The sequence below is a fragment of the Ciconia boyciana genome, chromosome 3 (assembly GCF_034638445.1).
Source record: "Ciconia boyciana chromosome 3, ASM3463844v1, whole genome shotgun sequence".
In the NCBI taxonomy this organism is placed as follows: Eukaryota; Metazoa; Chordata; class Aves; order Ciconiiformes; family Ciconiidae; genus Ciconia; species Ciconia boyciana.
Genome location: NC_132936.1, coordinates 105,888,314 through 105,911,086, shown reverse-complemented (window position 1 = coordinate 105,911,086; position 22,773 = coordinate 105,888,314). Strand labels below are relative to the sequence as shown.

The window sequence follows — 22,773 nt, the reverse complement described above, 5'->3', positions numbered from 1 at the left end:
ACTTAAATGCAATAGTGCCTCTATTGTTTGATGTGATTTAGCCAGAAGAATTGGAAGCAACTAGCAAACTCTATTCCTAAGAATATGTTCTAAAAGTAAAAGCTGAGATTTTAAAAGGAAACATGAGTTTTGTAAGATTGCACAAGATATGGAGAGATAACAAAGCATCTTGGATAAGACTCATGCTTCAGCAACACTTGTTGGAAGAGGAAAAATAAAAAGTATACGAAGCTTCTCTAATTCTGTACATTTGTGTGCATACAGTTTAATAATTATTCCCAAAAAAGGATTAATTTTTTAAAGTTCAGTTTTTAAAAATAAAACAAAGCCAATTTTTAATGGGAGTTAAATTGCTTGGATCTAAAACTGGTAAGGAGAAGTTTTCAGTGTATGTATGAAATTACTTTAAAATAACATAATACATGAATTTGAAGTGCACATTAAAATGCTAAGTGACACTTCTTTTGCAGTCTTTTATCAGTGTGTGTTCAAACACCAAACACAACAATAACCCTTTAAGTGCAGGATTCAGGAGTAGCAGTAGGAGTCTTAAAGCTCTCAATGTCAGCATCTGAATGATCCCAAAGATGAATTCCTGTGAGGTTGGAAATGAGATTTTCATGATCAGAGCCTGTCCTTTGCTCCTTCTCCCTTATCCTCAATGCTTAGCTCCTTGGCCAGTTTAGCCAAATTTGGCAATGCATGGAGTTCTGTATATTCTGATACTTAATATCTGATATATTATATCTGATATATATCATATATATATATGATATTTAATTCCTGAAAGCTTTGGCAATTGTTTGCATTTTAAGTGACTAAATAGAGGAGAAATCTCAATTGCCCATTTTGAAAGAGAGCAGCAGTGAAACTTAGACCTTTAATAATGCCAGAGGCACCCACCCACCAGCCTGCCAGTCAGCGCGAGTACAGTGGCTGGTCAGTTCCTGGGGACAGGCTTGGTTAGTGAACAAAGGTCACAAGTCTCATATGAAACCAAGCTATGGGACACTTTGCTAGTAATAGTAACTAATCATAAAACTTATTTCTTCTTTGTTTCCACAAATGTATAAATAAAGCTGTGAAGCTTTTTGGGTAGCTGTTGTGGTTTAACCCCAGCCAGCAGCTAAACACCACATGGCTGTTAGCTTGCTCCCCTCCCTTCCCTCTCAGCAGGATGGGGGAGAGGATTGGGGGGGTGGGAGGGGAAGTAAAATTTGTGGGTTGAGGTAAAGACAGTTTAATAGGACAGAAAGGAAGGGGAAATAGTAATAATGATAAAAGAATACACAAAAGTGATGCACGATGGAATTGCTTACCACCCACTGACCGACCGATGCCCACCCAGTTCCTGAGCAGTGGTTGCTGCTGCCTGCCTGGCCAACTCCCCCCCAGTTTCTATACTGAGCGTGACATCATATGGTATGGAATAGCCCTTTGGCCGGTTTGGGTCAGCTGTCCTGGCTGTGCCCCCTCCCAGCTTCTCAATGGCAGGGCATGAGAAGCTGAAAAGTCCTTGCCTAGTGTAAGCACTACTTAGCAACAACTAAAACATCAGTGTGTTATCAATATTATTCTCATACTAAATCCAAACCACAGCACTGTACCGGCTACTAGGGAAAAAACCAAACAACTAACTCTATCCCAGCCGATACCAGGACAGTAGCAGAGCTGTTCCAAGTTTTTGCTTGCATACCCTATTTTATAGGACTAAAAAGATCTGTGGCTTTTTTTCTCTTTCCTGGAAGTCTTGCTGGGGGTGGAATTCTCATTACAAAGCAAAGGAGTTAGCAATATACAGTGCAAAATTATATTAAAACTAGAAATAAATTCCATCATAACAGCTTTCATGTAGTTAGATATTAATGCATTAATTTCAGAGGTTTTTAATTTATTCAGTGAAGTGACTGCCATGTAGCAATTATCTCAGCTGTAATCCCTGCCCTGTTTGACTGTGGCCTGAGGAGAATGAACACTGTGGCTGCCATGGATATACCAGTGTTATGGTTAGATTTTTTTTTAAAAAAAAAACAAAACAAAACATTATTATGTGAACTTTGGAAAATTTCAAGTGGTTATGTTTTCATGAACTGTCTAGTCCTTCAGTAAGAATTATTGCACAATTAAAATGTCTTTTAATTAAAAAAAAGAGACTGTTTTCAAAATTGGAAATTTTGGTGGGGAGAGCGGCTGAAATACTAGGGTTGAAAGGTTTTCCTAACTTGCATTTTAAAAAGTATAATTAAACAGTAAATGGACAGGAAGAATCTATGAAAAGGGGATGGTTTTTCCTTGAGATGTATGATGTAAAATTGGGCACGATGAAATGTAAGGACTGTAAAGCCATCTCTGTTGTAATTAAAGTGAGGATGGGATGCTTGCTAGAAAGGAGTTACTGGGAGTTGCAACACTAGGAAGTTCAGGTTTTGGTCTCCCTCATGAAAGACGGTTCTATTCTCATTGCATGCCTGTCATCTTTCTTCTGCTTAGGGCAATTGTGCAAGTTCTTAAGTCTGTTCTGATTATATTATGTATAAAAGATGGTGTAAGTGTTGCTTATACAGTAAGAATATGGATAAGCAGAAGATACAGCAAAGATTAAGAAAACTTAATCTTCAAACACAGACATATATATATTTTGTAAAAAAAAAAAAAAAAATCACTACATTGTGTCTCCTGATACCATATTGTGTTTCAAATCCTCCGAAACAAAGATACAAAAACCAAATATGTACTATAATAAAACATAAATTAGACTTAATTTTATATGATTCATATTACAAGCTTTAAAAAAATTGAGGCTTATTTTTGTGAGAGATTACCATTTAAAAGGAAATAATTTTCCAAAGTGCACTAGTTATTTAGAAACAAAAATAAAACTACTTTGTTATTAGACAGTAACTAAAAATAATTGAAACCAGTTGAATTCAGGTGCAGGACTGCATGTATGTTTTAATATGAATAAGTGTAGAAAGGTAAACAGACCTCAAGTTCTCATAAATGGCTTGTACGGAACATTGAGAGTAGCCGTAGTATTTATAACTTGTACTTGAATTTGTGTGGTGAACTTACATGATTTTTTTTTCAAATTGTTCTACATCTCACTGTAAGTAAAATGAAATTTGATGAAATTTTGGTAAGAATATTATTTCCTTAGCAGAGCTACTCTGTTGACAAAAAATGAAATAAATGGTTTACAAAAAAATCCTTTCATGTGAAACTTGCCAAATTGTGATCTGTTTTACTATTTAGAGACACATGGAATATTGTTTGTAAAAATGTGTATACAGCAACGAACAAAATACTTCACCTATTGATGTCTTTGAATTTAGAGAGAAGTGTGTGCATGTTGTATACACACATTCTAATTTTAAGGCCATGGTGGAAGTCACAGAAAAGTAAACTGTACCTTGCTTTTTTTTGTTGATGTTATGATCATTGATCATACTTATTTTCTTCAGGGTGACCTTTAGTTTGATTTAATTGGCTACCTTTGTTATAAACTTTTTCTTTCTTCCCAAGTAGCATGTCGTGAAACCTTAAGCAGTGTCTTTTCCAGAATACTTGCAAATGATAGGTAATTTGATTTTTCAGACTTCCGTATTTCATGTGCTGAAGGAAGGCTTAGGCTGCTTTTGATTGAGACTTTTCCTATTTTATTGAGCAGTGGTGTTCCAGGATGAAGCTGAATTGCACAGCATAAGAAGGAAGCAGTGAGCATTTGATGGAAGCAGATAATAAAATGCATCAATTGTGTCAGCACCTCGTTGCAGTCACATCTGGCTTACTGTCAGGGTACCATTAGATTCCCGTGGTTTTATGTGCCAAAAATAATATGCTTTGTAGTTAATGGAACTAGGATATTTGCAGTTTGATTAAAAAAAAAAAATCATCCTATTTCCTTTCCGATCTTTGTTGGGCTTAAGTTCAATTTGAGCACAGCCTTGTCTCCTTAAAATTTTACGACTGAAAGATCAATTGTTCTTTTGATCTGTTTCTTTCTTTCTCTTATTACAGTGAATCCAGCAGTCTGAGCAGCAGTGATGCTGGTTTGTTTACCAATGATGAGGGAAGACAAGGTATTGAAACAATCTTTCCCTTCTCCACCCCTCAAACCACATTAGTTGAAATTCTGTAAGCGTTACGTGTTATTCCATAGGTTAATTACTGTATTTCAGTTGCTATTACTATTTTAATGAGTTGAAATATAGCTTGCTTTCTGGGTTTTTTGAAATGATACCAGAGGGTGTCCTGAATCCATGACTTAGTCAAAAGCTGTCTTGAGAAGCAATCTCTGTAATATAATAAACTTACTTATGACTTGAGCGTCTCCAAAAGATTATCTGTACTAAGTTTTAATTCTTCTGTTGCTCCAATTTTTGGACAGGACTCTGTGATCATAGTACTGCCTCTCAAACTATTTTTGAGGTGTCTTTCTTTCTTTCTTTTCTTCCAAATTGATATGGCAGGATTTTATAGTTCTTTTTCATTCAGCAGTCTAAGATTGAGATAAGATGCATGCCGTTTAAAATCTCTCCCTTCTGAAAAATTTTTTTCTTTAATCTAAAATGCAGTGAAGATTCAAAATTTTGCTTTAGTATGCGTAATGTTCTCGTGTTCTTATGTGATAAAACTATTGAGGATGGAAGTATAAGATTTTTTTTCAGCTTTAGTGTTTATTGCCATCTTTAAGTGCAACACATTTACCTGTATTATGCTAGCATCTCAGTGCCCAGTTTATGGACTAGGAAATCGCTGTCTTTGACAGTATAAAAAAATGAGGCAAAAATAGTCTCTCAGGTGATTAAGACTTGCTTTTCTGTTGGCAATTCTAGGTTAATGGTAATGGAGGTTATTTTCTTCTGCAGTTTGCCACAGCCTACTTGTGTGTGTACAAGAAAACAAATCCTGGCCCATTCCACAGATCTAGGTTAAAGGGATGTTTGTTTTTTTTTTCCCTCCTTTCTCTAATGTATAATTCAGTCTCTTCTGGTTTTTTATCTTCTATTTTAATGTTACAGTAGGGAGATGATTTTTCAGACTTAGAACAGAGGTGTTACATTCCTTGTTCAACAGTAACTCATGCTACATAAACTGTACCTCCCAGTCTGAGTATCTGTTTTTAGTTGTGATAACACATAGCTTTTTTGAAGAATTTAGGCTCTCTTTGGAAGATCAATCTTTTAACTTCAGATGAAAAGTATTTCAATATGAGACACATCAAAAAGATTTGCTTTTACTTCCCTATATGAATTTCTCTTTTGACTTGCAATTTTTAAAACTTTTGTCCTCTATATTTCTATGTAACGTGGCCTACTGCATTTCATAATTACATTTTTGAAGTACCCTTCCAGTGTATTTGTATCAATATTTTTGTCCTTAAATCCTGAACTAAATTATTTAGATCTTTGAATAATATGGTTGAAAACATCTCAGTTACTTTCTGTTTTTCTTATATATTTTGTGGGAGGAGAAAAGGGGAGGGACTGGTGAACAAGAGAGTCCTTTCACTGGTGTGGTCTTACCTTTTTTAGTGTTGGTTCTTTACTATAGAGCTGTAATTCTTATTTTTGCCTCTTTGGTTTTTGAACCTTGATTCAGTTTGATTATAATTTTCAAGCAGAAAGCATTAGACACAACCTATGGGACAGACTTTCTAGAAAAGAAAGTGATCTAAAGCAGCAATTTCTTCGAGCAGTTGGCCAGTCAGTTAAATAGTTGAGTATTTAGTTCTGAACTTTGGAGTGCCTGACCTTGCAACTTTTAATATTTTCCCAAGTTGTTTCAGAAAGTGAATGGGAATAAATTCCACCACAGTAACTGTACTCTTCTGTGCACAGACTCTCGGAAGAGTTTCAACTGTTATAATTTGATTCAAGAAACCCAGGTGTAGCTGTAATTGGGAGTAGTAGTGGGTTAATTGCTAGACATATTTTAATTGCCATCAATTGCTATGATAAAATAAAATTGCTGAGACTTGAAAATCCTGTGTTCAACTTCTAATATGTGGTGTGCCATCTAGCATTTTTTAAAAACCTTTATACGCTTTTTCTTTCCAGCTTGCCTCTGTTCCAGTCTCATACGTTTTCTGTTTGTTTGATTTGTTTTGTTCCTATGAAGTCCTCATCTGAGCCTAGCCATGCTTGTCCTCCTTTTCCGAGTTATCCAGGTGCTTACGTTAGGTCATGTGAGAGGGCAAGAGCAGCTCTCTTGCTGTGCTCTATTCCACTATCATGTTACCTTCTGGCAGAAGTAATTGGTACTCAATGTTTTGCAATCCCAATGTGGCAAACGTTTTTCTTCTGTGAAACATTGCATACCCTGGACAGTTAGCCAGCAAAAGCTTAAAGATCACAGAAGATGTTCAGTGCAGGTACTGTCAGTGAAGATGATAGCTGCTACCTGTTAACTGCTAACTATTAACAAACCTCAAGTGAATTCTTATGGGTTGTATTTTTTCAGAGGTTTGCAAATTGGCCAACTTCGGGGTAAGATTTAATACAATTAGCAAAAAACCAAAATCCTATGCAAATATCAAGCCCTTGAGCGTGGAGGTGGGAGAGCGTGCCAACAAAGTGAAAGAACTGAACAGTGGCTGGAGCTTATGTATCAGAAATCCTTGTGACCTTCCTTTTTCTTCCTACTCTTTCCTTTGTTCCTAATAGCATTTTCATAAATGGCTGTTTTGCAATTATTAAAAACTTTAATGCTAAGCAGTGTTGTTACCTCGCTGTAAAATAACTCCCGAAACACACAGAGTATGTTTAGAGAGGAGACATTGCTTTATTCTGCGCAGGGTGCAAGGTGGAAAATTTTCACAAATCGAGCACCCCTATTGCAATTCTTTTTCAGTATTTATGCATAAAAATTAACACACCATGCCTATCTAATACATAATAATCAGACTAACTAATCATCCTCTCCTTCCATTGGTCCGTATTTTCTCCGCTTCGATTTAAAGTCATAGTATGATTTGAATTCACTACACATGCTCACAAGGATGGGGGGGGGGGGGGGGTAGTCCTTTCATCCCCCAGTTGGGTCAGTGGTTGCAATCTCCCCGTCGCCTTTACCTTTCCCCTAGTTACTGTTATTCCTGTTGTTTTCATGGTTGTTCTGGTGTCCCTTTATCTTTACAGCTCTCCCGGTAAGAGGATGTTCCCATTATTGGTCTTTGAAGGGTTACAGCTTCGCATTCTTTTAGGACAAACGTATGCTTGTTAGTAAAATATGCAGTGCCCGTACCCTCTTATCTAACTTGGGCATTTTCTGTTACCTCGAAGATTCCACAATTCTCACAGTCTCATATGCTAGGTTCTATTTCTAACTGTCTATGATTCTCACGCTCTAGTATGCTAACTTCTATTCTAACTGTGATCCCTTCTTAACTACTAATAACTCTTATACTATTTCTATTACTATTTCTATTTTATTATAAAATATTCTAAATGCATACTCGTTATACATGATCCAAGGTGACAGTGTTATGCCCAGTGTAGAAAACTTTTGCAAGAAGAGTTTCAAAACAAAAGGTCTAAGCTTACATTGCAACATATAATACAATTCTATTATGAGCCTGGCTAGTAGGATCACCGCAGTTTCAAAGCGGTTTACAGGTGTGCTTTACAAAGACACTTTATAAGTTAAAAGGTGCTTTATAAGTTAAGCTTTCAACACAATGTTAACAAAACTGTAACATTATTCCAACACTAGATGATATTGCTGGTTTGGGAAAAAAAAAAGCCAGATTGCAAGTATATTCTTTAATGAATTTTATAGTGTGTGTATGGCAAACAAAACATTATATTCTGCATTCCTAGCCCATCTACACCTGCTAGTACACTTGGGGAAATTCAAAGTTTGACTTAAGACCTCTTAAATCATGACATGCAGCACTTGAAATGTCCTTTTAAGATCTAAGCAAGTAGGAAGGAAAATTATATTACTAAAGTGTTAAACAGTTAAAATTGGAGAAGGTCAGGGAATGTCAGAGTTCCACTGTGGATGTGGCTAAGCTTTTAAAGATAGCTGTTCATTATTTTATGATTAAACATATATTCATTACTGTGTCCTTTATGAAGATGACCCACTACTAATTCAGTATATGAGAATTCCATCCTTTTGTCTTCTCTAGTGAGAAACTAATTTGGACCTTGTATAGCATCTCAGTAGCTGCAGGTGTCAGGGTGTTGTTCTCCATATATAAAAGAAAAGGAATGTGCAATGCTAAGTGTAATCACACCAATTTTGAACTGTTGTGGCTAATTAGTTTATAGTCTTTGCAGGTGAAAAATAAATAACATGAAGTTGTATATGACCTGAATAGTTGAAATCCTAAATATTGCATGTGGATCACAGTGGTAGAGGTGACCATAAAGCTGAGATCACATGATATCCTTGGTCCAGTTTATTAACAGCACACCTGTACAGTCCTCCTACTCAAGAGCAGGGTATGATATTACATTGGATGGGAGGGGTGGGAGGAAGCCTTCATGTGAAGTTTTCAAGCTTGAATCAGAAGAACCAGCTGCTTAAATTGGATGGTGTCTGAATGCTGTCCTGCGATCCCTTTTGCCAAGGTGGCTCTGTAGAGCACAAAGAGCAAGATGCAATGTGCCTCTGTGGATGGGTAACTTAAGCTTCTGCTTTCCTGAAACTCCTTGTATGTGTTATAGGTAATCTTCTGATATCTCCAAATGATTATTACAGCTGTTAGCAGTGGAGGGTTTTTTTACCTAGGAGGAGGTATACAGATCATGGAAATGAGACTAGCATCCTAGAGTATTTTACAGTCCATGTGCTGCTGCTGTCTGTGTGCAAGTTGATGGATAATGGAGCAGCACAGTATCAAGTGGTGTTTATGGGACACTGATGCCGGACTCTCTTCACAGTAGCCTCTCAAAGTAGGTTGTGGTTGTTACATGTGAGCACATGTACACCGTATATGACTGCAATGGAGGGTAGTCTGGTCATTTTGAAATAAAACTAGGAAGAGGGAGAAAACTCTATTTGTGTGCAGTGGAAAGTCTGTTATAATCCTACACTGCTTTACCTAAATAAAGATTCAGGTGAAGTGATTCCGCTATTCTGAACATGAAACTGATGGTGATGCAAATGGGGTCTGTGTCCACAGGGAAACCATAAGAAGCCTACATAAATCATTTTCTAAACTTCTTAAAGGGGAAGGCAAGTAATTTAACATGAAGGAGTGGTAATTGGGTAAATATGCAGACTCAATAATATGGAAGTGGAAATTAGGGAAAGAGTAATTGGAGAGGGGAAAGCTTAATAAATAAATAAATAAAGCCAGGAACTGAAGTGCCTTGAAATTTTAGAATTGAAGTTGACGTTTCTGAGCCTTAAATCGATTTTTTTTTTTTGTACTGATCAGTACAGTTATAATTGAATGTAAATTGCTTTGAAGTAATTCCTTGAAGCATTAGCATTACCCACAAACAAGTTTTTGTATTTTAAACATGTGGCTAGGAGAATGCCTGGGCTCAGAGATCAGTTTTTGGAGATCTGGAGGTGGTTTTACCTTTCCTGTAGCTTGGAAGAATACAATAATTTGTGGTGGTCATGCGCTGAATAGAGGTTTAGCAGCCCGAAGCAGAAAGAACAGTGTAGTAAATCTTTTTGAAGTATTTTGAAGTAAAAAATGCTGCTTTGAATTTTTAATTCTCATAAGTTCATGTTTGCTGTGGATCCTGTGTTGCCTTTTGAGAGCTGTAAATTAAGTAGGATAAAATCCAAGTATTTGGTTACCAAGCTCTTGAGTAGGGAGGCCTCTGTGTTATATTGCCTATAGGTATGAGGTTTGGAATTGATTAAATGCAGTGGTCTTCCCTTACTCCTTTTGAAAATGGCATCCCTTCAGGATGGAGCAACTGGTAAACAAAATGCCTGTGGGTGCTCTCACCTGCATAAGAATAGTAGTAATAGGTTTATGCTCGCCTCAAGGTGACAATATGATTGAAAATAGTCAAAGGATTCAGAGATGTTTAGAGTGCACAGACAAGAAAGCTAAAAACCAGGTATACCTGGATTCTGCTGTCATGTGGGAAAAGCCTACGAGGTTCAGATCTTAAGTCCTTTATTCCACCTTTGGCGGTAAGCAACATAAGTGCTTAAGGATGTTTGCAATAGCATAACAGGTAAGATATCTTAACGGATACTTGCTTAACATACTAATATTTGTATTGCACAAAAAGGAAAAGTCATTTTGTATTTTTTCCCAAAGAACCATTGTGGGGCATTTAGTGAAGATACCAGATTTCCTTCCATAGCCACTATTTACCTTGTCCTGCAGTCCACCAACCCAGTCTTACATTCTAGGTCTTTCTTCCAAGACTGCATTGCATACCTCTTACAGACTCCTGTCCTTGAGCTGATTGTGAAACCCAATTTCAGAATTCTCTACTTAATTTCATAGCTGAATTATGTGTAACAAGACTTCTTTTGAGTTCCTGAATATATTTCTTATTAGTCAAGGTATTGAGCTCTCATCTTATGCCCAAATATTCAGACAAAGTTTATCTACATAAGAGTTTGGAAAATCTAAACAAAGGAGTTCAAACTTAATTCCAAACCACAGATCAATCTAATGAAAAGGTGTGATTCTCCCTCCACTACCACCACCGTCTCTGTTCAGTACTCTTAGACATCCTCCAAAGAAACCATACCTGGCTGTGACGAAATGAGGATAGAATTAATGGTGAACGCCTTGGTGAAATGCCATAGCTATAAATAAGGATTAGAATAAATAGGAGAGTAATCTGAAATGTGCCAGGAATGCAAAGAAACTTAAATCTTATATGGATCTATGTATCTCTCTCCACCTCTGTTTTCCCCTTCCTCCATCTAAAAGTTCCTGTTCTCTAGCCTCTACTAATTTTGCTGATAGTAGTGATCATTAAAGATGTAAGGATCACATTTCACCTGCAGGTGACCAGTGAGGGGCCCTAATTATTCTATATTTCCTTGAATTACTCATCCTGATGAATGTTTACAGCCATTTTCACTTGTCCTAGGTCTTGAAGTATTCTTTTCATTGCAACAATTTATTTGGAGAAAGTGTGTTGAATTTTATTTTTCCTCAAATTTTGGCTTGGCTTTTCATTATTTGCATTTTCCCACTGTGAGGTTGAGTGGCAATGAAATTTTACATGAATGCTTTTTGCTCTTGAAAATTGTGTCTAATAAATCTTCCATTTGTGTCTTGCTTAGTCCTGCCTAATTAAAAATTGAAATGCCAAACAAATAATTTATATGCAGAAATAGTGAGGCATAGTTTGGATACTTTGAAGTAGAACTAAAATATACTGCATATCCTTTGAAACCTAATTTTTGGGTGTAAAACAGGAAACTTGCCATGTGTTATGAAGATATTTTCTGATCTTCTGTAAACTACCTGGTTTGTATAAAAGAACATGTTTTAAAACAAACATAGCAATTTATTTTTATTTGCCAGTGTGTTTATGAGCTAAATTTAAGACTAGATTTTCAGTTTTGTCTTACTTTTGACTTTAAATCCAGATATCTAAATACTACATCTATAATATTGTCAGTAAAAATGACCAGCTTTGTAGTATAATGCAGTATAATTCTCAATCACATGATACTGTCAGTTTTCATTTAAAATCAACTTTTTCAAAACTTATTTCTAAATGAACTTAATCAGATTAACTTCATTTAGTCACATCTGTTCATGATTGTATCCCCTTTTACTAGCCATACAAATCATGAAATTAAGCTAATTATATACCATTATCAGCTGCAAAGAACTAGTTTCACAGTTTTATAACTTTTAATTCCCTGCAGGAGATTAAGGCTTGTTTTTTGTTAATATGTAAAGTGCAGTAACTTAAATGGATTTCCCTGCAGTTATTGCCAAAGGATTAACTAGTTTATTATTGTTTTTCAGTATTGAAATTGGTTTTAAAACATTGCATTTTATGTGGTTTCATTGATGGCAATGCTTGTCATGCTATTGAGAAACATTTTCCAAATAGAACTGCTATATACGAGTAATTGTTATACAGCTATAAAGCAAAAGAAATAATTGTCCTGTCAGAGTGTTTATTGATGGTAACATCTGATTTTTATCTTCTCTGCTCCTCCCTCTTTTTGGGGGGCTTGGGGGGATACTGCCCTCACAGGTGATGATGAGCAGAGTGATTGGTTTCATGAAAATGAATCTGGTGGAGCATGTGGAATTACGGGGGTCATTCCGTGGTGGGAACAAGAAGACTCTACAGAACTGGAGAGAGAATTGCCTGATCCAGTCTTTGAAAGTATCTTAACCGGTACTTTCCCTCTTATGTCCCGTTCAGGGAGGAGAGGTAAGTAGCAATCAAGCAAATGCAAACTGTAGAATCACTTGGGTACAGTAGAAAGATGTCTGTGGATTGTACAAAATATGTAAAATATTGACAAGATCTTGGAGTTACCAGTTTGTTTCCTTGAAATATTTCATTTTTAAGATATCATTAGAGAGAAATAATTAAAAAGCCAATGATTAGAAAAGTCAGAAAGTGGAAAACTTGGCTCATTTTGATAGCCTACTCTTTTATTTGTTGTCTCAATGTTTGCATTGAGAATTATTAAGCGTTATTTAAAGTGAATCTTTATATTCCATTTTGTTCCTAGCTTCTGTGATAATGTTTAGAATTCTATAGAAGTTCATTAATGCAAAGACTGGAAAGACTAGTGTGAACATCTGCTTTGCTTTGCTTTATGGTCGGGCCATATTGTTTGTAGAGAAGAGGGAAGGGTTCCTTTAGAGCAAGGACTGAGACTGTAACTCAGAAAATATCTTTTGTTTGTTTGTTTTGTTTAAAATACTTTAGACAACTGTGGACCCAGTGTATCCAATGGTAAGTTGTACTGGTGTCTGATTGCATTCACAGCTAGGAACCCACTCTTAAGATTAAAGTTGTCAGACCTCAGCTTGCTGCCAAATAATTTTTTTGAACCTTCCCTCTCCCCCAAGGATCTCATTTCACATTCAAATACAGATCTTTTATGTGAGCAGTGGTCAAATCACTTTTAAACTACTCTGCACACTGAATGCATTGAATTCTTTTGTGAGGCTTATTTTCCAGATGTTTGGAATTGTTTCTGAGGACTTGGTCTCTGCATATTCACCAGATTTAACATTTTCTAGTACTAATGAAGTTGTACGTGATGCAAAAATCACTTTCCTACTGTAGTTCAGTATGCTCTGCTTATGCAGCCAACTGTGCATAGAACCAGGATGGCAGTAAGAATATCTACAGTAATGTTCATTTTCATGACAACTTAGCCTTTCTCTCACTTTTCCCATTCTGTGCTCTTTGTTTCCATCAGTACAACGTTTGACAATATTAAGACGTTTTTGTTTAACTGAAGTCAGATTAATAGATTGGTATGTAATGGTGAATTTTATTGGTTATATGGTATAGGAAGTATTCTTAAATCAATTTGTACTCCTTTTTTTGTAGGTTTCCAGGGTAGATTTAGTCACCTTCATGGAATGCCAGCAAGAAACATAAAAAAGGCTTCAGGAAACCAGAATGTGTTGGTAGGTGCTTTTATTATTGTAAGCTAATGTGCACTGTTCTTAGAGGGTTTTTTTTAAAAAAGCATATTCCTCTCATGCTTGTTTCCTGATGATGTAGGTAGGTAATGGAATGGTAAGACTACAGTGCCACTGCAGCATGATATTGTTTGCTTGCTTTTTTTAATAGTTAGACTCTTCCCACTGCAATTCTATTGTAATGGATTATTTGTGTGTACTTGAATGGCAGAAACAGTCTGAGACTGTTTCCCAGTACTTATTTCGAGCTGAGTGAAGGAAAAAGTTGGGGGGGAGGCATTATTTAACATTTTCAGTGTATAGCTTGTGTATACGAAAACATGTTTCTCTCCTCTTACAATGAAAATCAACCAAACTTATTTCAAGTTTTTCTGATACGGAAAGCATTCTAGGATGGATTGTGGTACAATTCTGATTTTGATATCCCCCCCGCCAAAGTCTGCTTTGAAAAATCTGTCCTTATTCTCTTTTGTTTGGTTGACTTCTGTGTGGTCAGGGGAAAGGGTATATACAAAAAATTTAAAGCAAGTTAGCGATGCACCTGTCATAAACATCATGCGTTTCTTTGGACTGAGTCTGTTCTAAGGCTGTGACTACAAATGAGAGATGTTTGAGCTTTTTTAGTGCCTTCAGCTCTAGGAATAATGTTTATAAGTGAAGAAAAAAAACCCAACTCCTTGCGTTGTACAATCTAATAGCTGGGTTTTCCCATAGCTTTTGTTCTAAAATAAGGTTCTAATGAATTTTTAAGAGTTTGTTCTTTGGAGGAGGGCATGAGGAGAGGAGAGACTTGGCTTTTTAAATTAAAATGTTAAAATGTATTCATGGTAGTGTGGTCTATTCCTTTCTTATTAGAATAGTGTTTGGAAGAGAAGGAGAATGTGGGAGACTCTTTATCAGTGTGTAATAAACATATCCCAGCACAATAAATACTGCAACTTCTATGTTCTTTATTATTTGAGAACATTAAATGTTTTCAAATTTTAATTTGCCTAAACAAAATACAGTGCTTCTGAGAAATGTAAGAGCTATTATATGTGGAGAGAATAGAAAGGAACTGTTAGAAATTTAACTTGTTTTGAAGAGGGATTGTTTTTATAATTGAAGTCCCTGCACAATAATTGCCATTTGGAGCGAATAAGATGCTTTAAAACCTTGGCCTGTGATCTCTGCTGTTAGTGGTCGTGAATTAGATGAATGCTATCTAGTTCTTGGTTTCCTATCTACCTATTTTTATTTTTGGTTCAGTGCTTGCTTGAGCATATCTGGGATTTGTAGCCCATTTTCTAGGCTTATTGCAATTTCACTCTGGTATTTTATAGGAGCTATTATAACTGATAGGCTAGCTTCATGGTATTGATGATACATGGCTTAACTACCCTAAAAACTGCCTTTTCCTCTAAATTGTAAAAAGGTGATTAAATTTCAATTGATGAAGATATACTGTGAATGCATATATATAATAAAAAATCCTAATGTTTATTTTCTGCTACGCTTTCTGGATTGTCCTTAGGAGCCCATTTTGTCTTCCAGTCATGATATCTCATATATAAAGATGGTATCGTAGTTCCTTTTATAACAAAAATGCAAGCAGATCTACTGAAGACTGATAATTCAGTTACCTCCAGTTATTAAATATATCATTTACATAGTGTTGTGAAACAAGGTTGACATGTGAACGTACCTTCTAAGCCACTACGTTTAGGCAGGAGTGCATATATAGAGTGGATGTGCAGTTGGCTCTTCAGATGCAGAGTTTTCTGACCTTCTTAATGACTGTTGATGTGTGTGGGCACATCTGCTGCATCTGTCTTTGCAAATGTAGCTATATAAGACAGAGCTCATGTGCTTCCTTTTGTCAGTGATTGCTTCTTAAAGAAAATCTTTTTTAGATACTCCAATCCAATGACAAAAAAAAGTCATTTAATACCTGTGACATCTGATAACACAGAACAAGAAGTAATTACTGCTATTAGATGGTAACAGTGAAGAAGAGCAAGAATGCATTTAGATTAATATCCTGAGGAAAGAACACTGCAGACTCAACTCATTAAACAGAGTTGTGGTGTGACTTAATTCTTTCTTTTTTAACAGCGAGGAGTCTGATGTCTGTATCACTGCTTTTACACAGACTTTAAAGGGAGGCAAAGTAAAAAATGGAGTTTCCTACTGAGATACATTACCTAAAAGATGCACATTACATACTGTGTTCAGTCTAAGGATGTGTAGTTTGTATCTAGGGAATGTGAGCATATAGTTAGCCCTTTACATACAGTCAATGTGTGTTTCAACTTTTTTGGAAAGGTTTAGTTGAAGGTTCACAATTATAGCAGCTACTGAAGCCTTGAAGAGATTATGGGTTTAGGGAAGGCAGGATGAATAGCTATGATAATACCTTGATATATCATCACCCTCTGTCAAAAAGTGCTTAATGCCCAACTGTTTGGGTGTTTTCTTGTAAGAGAAACATCAGGCTAAGAGTGTGATTATTACTTGCTATATACCAAGGAAACTGCTAGCTTAAGTCATTTTCACACCACGGTTTCTAGAAGCAGTGGGAGCTGCGAATCAGAGGAAGAATGCTGCTCTTTATGGAGCAGTTAGTGAACTTTAATTTGAAGTAGCCACAGCTGGCACTCAGATTCTGTCCAGATGCTCTTCCTGCATTTCATTGCTGAGTTGCTTAATCTGAACAAACTCATGGGTCTTTCTGTCATCAAGCGTACTGCCTTTGAGTCCAAACACTTTTCTAATGATCATACAACACTGGACAAGCAAGAGAGAAGTAAAAACCTAGCATGCAAATACTATGAAAATCCTCGCCTAATCCAATGTGTAGGTTGAATGAGTTGTCATACAGCAGATCACAAGTGAAAAAGCTGAGCAAGAAAATTAAAAAAATATTCATCAGAACTGGCTTATATCCTTTGGATTGTCCAATTTACTTAAGGTAGGCTCATTTTTTTATGGAATTCATAATTAAATGGTTTGTCAGGCATATATTTTGTCATACAGTTATAACGCTGGCATTTCATGTCTTCATTGCTTTGTTTTGTGGCAGCATCATTTGTAACAGAACTTCATTTGAAAAGAAATAGAAAAACATGGCTTTTCTAATACACTATGCTTTTGATCCCACCTGTGTTAAGGTGCTAGTAGGAACTTTGTAATTCTACTTAGAGACATGATACATGTACTTTCATACCATACTGGTATTTAATGTACCCTTTCAGTATGGTATATTGCACAAAATCTTACTGTGCTTGGTTGAATTCTGCAGTTATATATGACCTGATCAACTGTTCCCAACCCCCACATTCTTTTATGTTAGACAAAAGTTGTACAACTTAGAAGTAGTGTTCTATGAATGAAACACTGATTTCTTAGAAGGAATTCTTTTTTCATCCAGTCTTTTTTCTGTATGTGTTTATAGACTTGCATGTCATTTATATAGTACTATGTCTCTGTCCTTTCCAACAAATTAGACATGAAACTTTGGTATTTAGCAGAATAAAATCAGAAATCTACCATTTTAAATGCATTGGAAACGTCAAGGTTCATTTCTGTGATGTGGAACACTAGATGAACTCTTTACCTTCAATGATTAAGACCACCATACTTTTCTCAGATAGATTCCTGGGGAGATCACAGAAGCCCTAATTAAAGAAAATAAGAGTAATTATAGTTAGTGAAAATAGAACATGACTACTTTTTCATTTCTTTCAAAACGTTTTGCCCAACTTAGTACTCTCAATGACTGAAAAATTTCACTTTTATTCACAACTCCTTCATACAAATAAGTGAAGGTTTTAAAAATCAGTGCTGCTGTGTCTTAGCTGTTCCTTGTGTGATTCTAGATACAGTTCCTTCCCTGAGAGAGGGAGAGACATTGTAGGGTTTTGTTTGAGGACTCTTATGTGTTGTCTCTTCCTGCCTGGATTCCCTGTCAGGGCTGGAAACTAGGAAGTGATTTCACTGGGCTAAAGTGCAAAAAACGTGACTAATAAAAAATGATGCTTTCTCTTGACTCTGCCAATTTTTCCATCCATCACCTTTATGTCACGGGTTTTGATTTCATTATATTAAAGACAGCCTATTTTAAGTCTTGCACTCCTAGGACTGATTTTTCTTTTTGCGCAGCTGTACTATTGAGCTTGACTATACATAGTTGTAATTATTCAAAAAGTATGTAAAGGATGAAAGCTACATTTCAGAGACCTGTTATCTGAAGGTGTCTGGGTATTTCTGTCAAATCCTGTGACTCTTTTTCAAAAGTTCCAAGATAAAAGAGCTTTTCTCAAAAAATTGTTGTCAGATAACTACTACTCTGTTGATGTGAGGAGAAGAGATGTATTGAGTACTCGTGCTTTTTGTTAACTGCTTTCAAAATGTAAAATCAAACATTTCTGTTTCTAAGTTTTTTCTAACTGAAGAAACAGCCAGGTGTTTTCAGGAATTTTTTGCTTGTCAAAATATTTTGGAAATTGTGTGAAATGGTATTAGATAAGAAACCTTGTTACAGATCTAAGGAATGTTTCCTTAAAGAGTAAGTTGGGTGTTGTTTTTACAGTATTGGTCAGAAGCCTCTTCATGGATGCTCTGCAACTTTTGGAAAAACACTGCTTCTCAAGTTAAAGTTGATTTGGTGTTGTGGAGAATTCTTTTACACTGGATGTGTGGCATACAGTCAGCTAGAACACAATTCAGTTTCAGTTAGGTGCATGAAATATCCGTGGGGTTTTAATTATTTTCTTTACTTTATGACTTTTGTCGTTTGGAGCGATAGTCTCTATGTCAAACTGTGGAAACGTGAGTGGTAACAGATGATGTCTGATAACTAAACTCTTGTTGGATTCTAGACTTTCACTCATTCAAGATCAGGAATATTAGACCTCTGTGTCTGAGGATGACATTTTGAAACCTTACGCTGCTAAAGCTGTGAATGAATTTTCTTTTAAGCGGGTAGGAGCTTTTGGTTTTTTGTAACGGGGGTTTTATTAAGATTTCCTGTTATCAGAAATATTTTCAGCTATTTAAAGCATTTCTCACTGTGTGTTTGCTTTTATTTTTAAAATTTTTTTCTTGTTTGTAATTGTCTTAAATTTATATCTGCTTATGCAAAATGTAGTGAATAAGTCATGCTCCTTTAATCCTTACTTTAGTTAAGCCAGTACCTTACTTTTACAACTTACAGTAGAAGGAAAAACTTCCTTGAGGATTGGGTGGTTTCCTGCACTCATGTGCTTTCTGCAGGTGTGGTTTTTCAGACAGAAAAATTGAGGATATTAGCAGAGGAGGTGCTGCTGTGACAGCAGTTTTGGCCCCACCTTTGATTCTTCCAGTGTTCAGTCACTATTGGCAAAAATGCTACAATTTTCCCAAGGAAGGAGTCAAATGGCACTCTTCTAGACTTCAGAACTTAGGTTGAAATAGCTTTATTTTACGAGAAAACAAAAGGAAAAAAAAAGCTTCTGTCAGATTTCAAAAGCCTATTATAAACAATGCAGGTTTCAAAAATGGGATGTAAATATTGGGGATGATGTTGAGTTATCTGTGATGTTCTTAACTTCATGTATCTAATATTTTTTTGGAGAACTGCTTACTATTCTTACACCTGCTATGTATTTTGCATAGTAAGAGGTTCTTTTTTCCACAAATTAATTTTCAAGTGCATTTTTGCTAAAGCTTTCACTTATCCTGATGCAAGCTTAATATAATTTGTTCTACCTGCCATGGTAAGCACCTGATGGAAGAGTAGAAGCTTCTTACTGACTTTAGTAATAGCTTAGCATACTTACTCATCAAAAGAATCATAATTATACTTGTACCATGTTTCATAGTAGGTCAGTGTTTCTCCAAGTTATTCCCATCACTGGTAGTACCGTACTTGGTACCCATACTTAAGGCACAGTTAAATATTGTTATAATTCAAGGCAGAGCACTAGAATTAGTAGGTCGGTTTTGTCAGTGTAGTTGTCACTGTTACAAAGTGTTTTGAATTCTACCTATCCTTTATGAGATCTGAATGGTTTCATGAAGTCTGCCTTACAACCTATGTTTGTTTTAACTGACAGTGAATTTTGTGTCACTTGTAATTGTCTAATGAAAATCTGTGACCATCTTGGTGTCATCTAACTGGTAAAAGGGCACAAATAATACCACAGCATTTCTGTCTCATTTGAAGCCGCAGTTCATTAGCCAAAAAGGAGTTACAGGTAACTGAAGTACCGAATGTTTAGATTTCAACAAATCTAAGGTTGGTCAGTTTTGTTATTAGTTCTGTTACCTAAGTGTAAAACTCCTCTGCCATAATTAAAATAGTTAGACAAGTCCTCAGCTGGTTTGTAATAGTTGTAAGGGCACTAACTGGTGAAGGTGAGCACGTGTTTGTTTTATTCTTTTCTTCTATATCACTTATATTGTAAATAGGAGTGTATAATCTTGAATTGTGTCCTAATTTCATTCTTAAAAAATGTGTGCCTATCAAGGGAAAAAAAATAGTTTAAATGCATTGGGCGATTAATAGCTTGTAGAGATAACAATTGTACTTTATCAACAAAATGAAGATATCTTGTGGGTATAACTACTGAAACAGATACTGTGTTTGCGCAACAGAGCTCGCAATGGTTTTTCTTGGTATATTTCACCTGCTGTGATGACCAAAGCATACCTTTAAAATATCAAAGATTAACTTCTGTCTAGCTAAAGTGAATGTGGTGACTTAGTCTCTTTTCTTGGACTTGCACTTCAAGTATAGTGTCAAAACCAGCATCCTACTTCAGCGAAATAGTTGCCCTCCAGCATTAGTCTCAGAAATGCCAAGTGTGCTGCTTATTTTTTAAATGCATCTTGTGGTTTATTCATGGTGACAAGTGCTATGAACTGTTAGTCTGAGCAGTATTCCTTGTAATTCACCTTAACCCAACTACTCAAATGATAGTCATCTACAATTACACTTAAGTTTACTTTTAAACCAGGGCAAATAGCATAATGATATCCCTTTTATTCTTCAGTTAGTGTCTGCCTTGAAAACACATTTAATACAGTTTTACAGCACTCCTTACAGATAATAATGATTTTAAAAACCCCTGACTTCAAAATATGAGGCAGCATAATTATTCCTCTTGTTTTCTGCTGCTTATCACAAAGAAATCCCCCTTTCTGATGTCTGGCTGCATGAAATATTTATTCTGCAGATATTTGGAATTTGCTTGTTTTGACTTCCTAAGTCCATATTGGTTCTTTGATGTTTTAGTACAATTCTTATGGAAAGAATTGTCTTTAAATGTAATTGGGTTTAGTGTCTTTTCTGCAAAAACTTCCCTCAGTCCTGTCTCTTCTAGAAACTTCTTAAAGCCTCAATAGCAGCGTTTTGAAGAATTAACGGTAAAACAACATCATCTTGCATCCAGCATCAAGTCAGGAGTCGTACTTCCTTGTATTGAACTTGATGGGGGCATTGATCATTTAATGCTGAGAATAGACAGAAAATCTTATGTGTAATAGGCAAGGAACACATGCTCAGGTGCTGTGGCTTAACTGATGAGCAACATCTCATTTATGCTGTAGTAACATCATAAACGTCAAGTAAATCATGACAGTGATTTCAGCTAACACATCACTTAGCATTTTTTAACTGAAAACATGTACAAGATCAGATACAACTCCTAAACTGCTGGAAATTTCTTGCTAATTCAAACCATAGTAATTTATTCACATGTGTAGGTTTTCCACTCCATAGGAAACTTAATCTTTTTGCCTAGAAGCGGTGGTGTGGGATAACGAGGGCTACCAATAGACGAAACAACTTGAAAATAGTCCAGCTATTATTTCAGTTGCATTTCATATGGTGGCCATCCATAGGGAAAACAATTTTTATAATGGCACTTCAGATATCAAATAGAAGTACTCTGCCTATCTGTAGAAGTCTAGATTAAGCCTATTAATAGTGGCCTTCTAGATTTGTACTGAGATACATAATTTATACTCAGATGCATTTCTGTTTTGTTCTCTAGCTCTGTTCTAGCTTTACTTTATGTAATACATATTTAAAAAATTCTTATCTGAAAAGTGATCAATATCATTTGCAGCTCATCTTTCAAATCATTACTGTAAGGCCAAGACTGGGAATTAAAATGTTATAATCTTGTTTCATTTATAACAAGTGAAAATGCAGACTGCAACTTAAAATGTTGGGTTTTTTTTCTATATACAGTCTGACTTCTTATGGCTCATACCCAGAGTAAGAGGCAGCTGTAAAAATAGTGAATTAAACTGGATCTTTAGTGTCCTCTCCAGCAATTTGTCATGGAGATGCATATATCAAATAACTTCAAAATACAGCACAGAAAATAAAGTAGCAAACACATATGATGCATTGTGTTGAAATTGAATAGCCCAAGAAAATTATTCTGCTGCTTTTGTAATGTGAGAGATAATACAGGAATGAAGAGGTAGCACTCTGCCATTATGTTTGATTACTGTGACTTTAGTTAGTCAGATGTAAAGACAATGTTTTATAACCTGTTAAAAATAACCATAAAGAAGCGGAGTGAACCGTGGTTGCTGTAGCTAACTTAACTGGGACTTAACTGGAAAACAAAGTTTGCTACCATTTTGTTTCTTGAAATAAGAAAAACAAATATGTATATTGAGAGCTTAGTTTTGGGGAGGGAAGAAAGTACTCAAAATTTCTCAGGGACTGCCTCTTCTGGTAGTTATCATGTGGTATTTACAGCAAGAAAACACATAACAACGCAGAAAAGACCCTTTTCTTTACAGAACTGTAGGCTTTGTTTAATGTGTTTCTGAGAGATCTTGAAATTGAATGAGTTGCAGAAGTGAATGCTTTCTTAAATATGTTTATCCAATATCAGAGACTGCAATACTAACTTTAAATAAATGGTAATAAGCAATCCTAGAATGCAAATATCATTCCCTGAAGGTAATCAGTAAGTTAACAATGGTGTAGGTTGTGAGGTGAGTCACAGGGAAATTCGAAGCTCCTGTGTTTAGTGGTCTCTTGATGTTGTGGAAAACCTTACATATAATGTTGGTATGATCTTTTTAAAAGCATAGGGATCTTAGTTTTGTGTGTACTTAAACCATTTGTCCAATTACTGAACTATGTATTGTATGTCGGAATAAAGAGGACAACAAGAAAAGGTTTGTTGACATCAGCACTTCCAACTGAATTG

At 35.8% G+C, this 22,773-nt stretch overlaps 1 protein-coding gene across 4 annotated transcripts in view; it reads left to right on the top strand.

The window, feature by feature from the left end:
• Positions 1-22,773, top strand: part of GPATCH2 (G-patch domain containing 2) — a 129,942-nt gene that overhangs the window by 12,609 nt on the left and 94,560 nt on the right. For all 4 annotated transcript variants that reach the window (XM_072856959.1, XM_072856958.1, XM_072856957.1 and 1 more), the window contains 3 exons: positions 4,018-4,079; positions 12,159-12,341; positions 13,482-13,561. In XM_072856959.1, the coding sequence (XP_072713060.1) occupies positions 4,018-4,079; positions 12,159-12,341; positions 13,482-13,561 (325 nt within the window). The remainder of the gene's footprint in view (positions 1-4,017; positions 4,080-12,158; positions 12,342-13,481; positions 13,562-22,773) is intronic.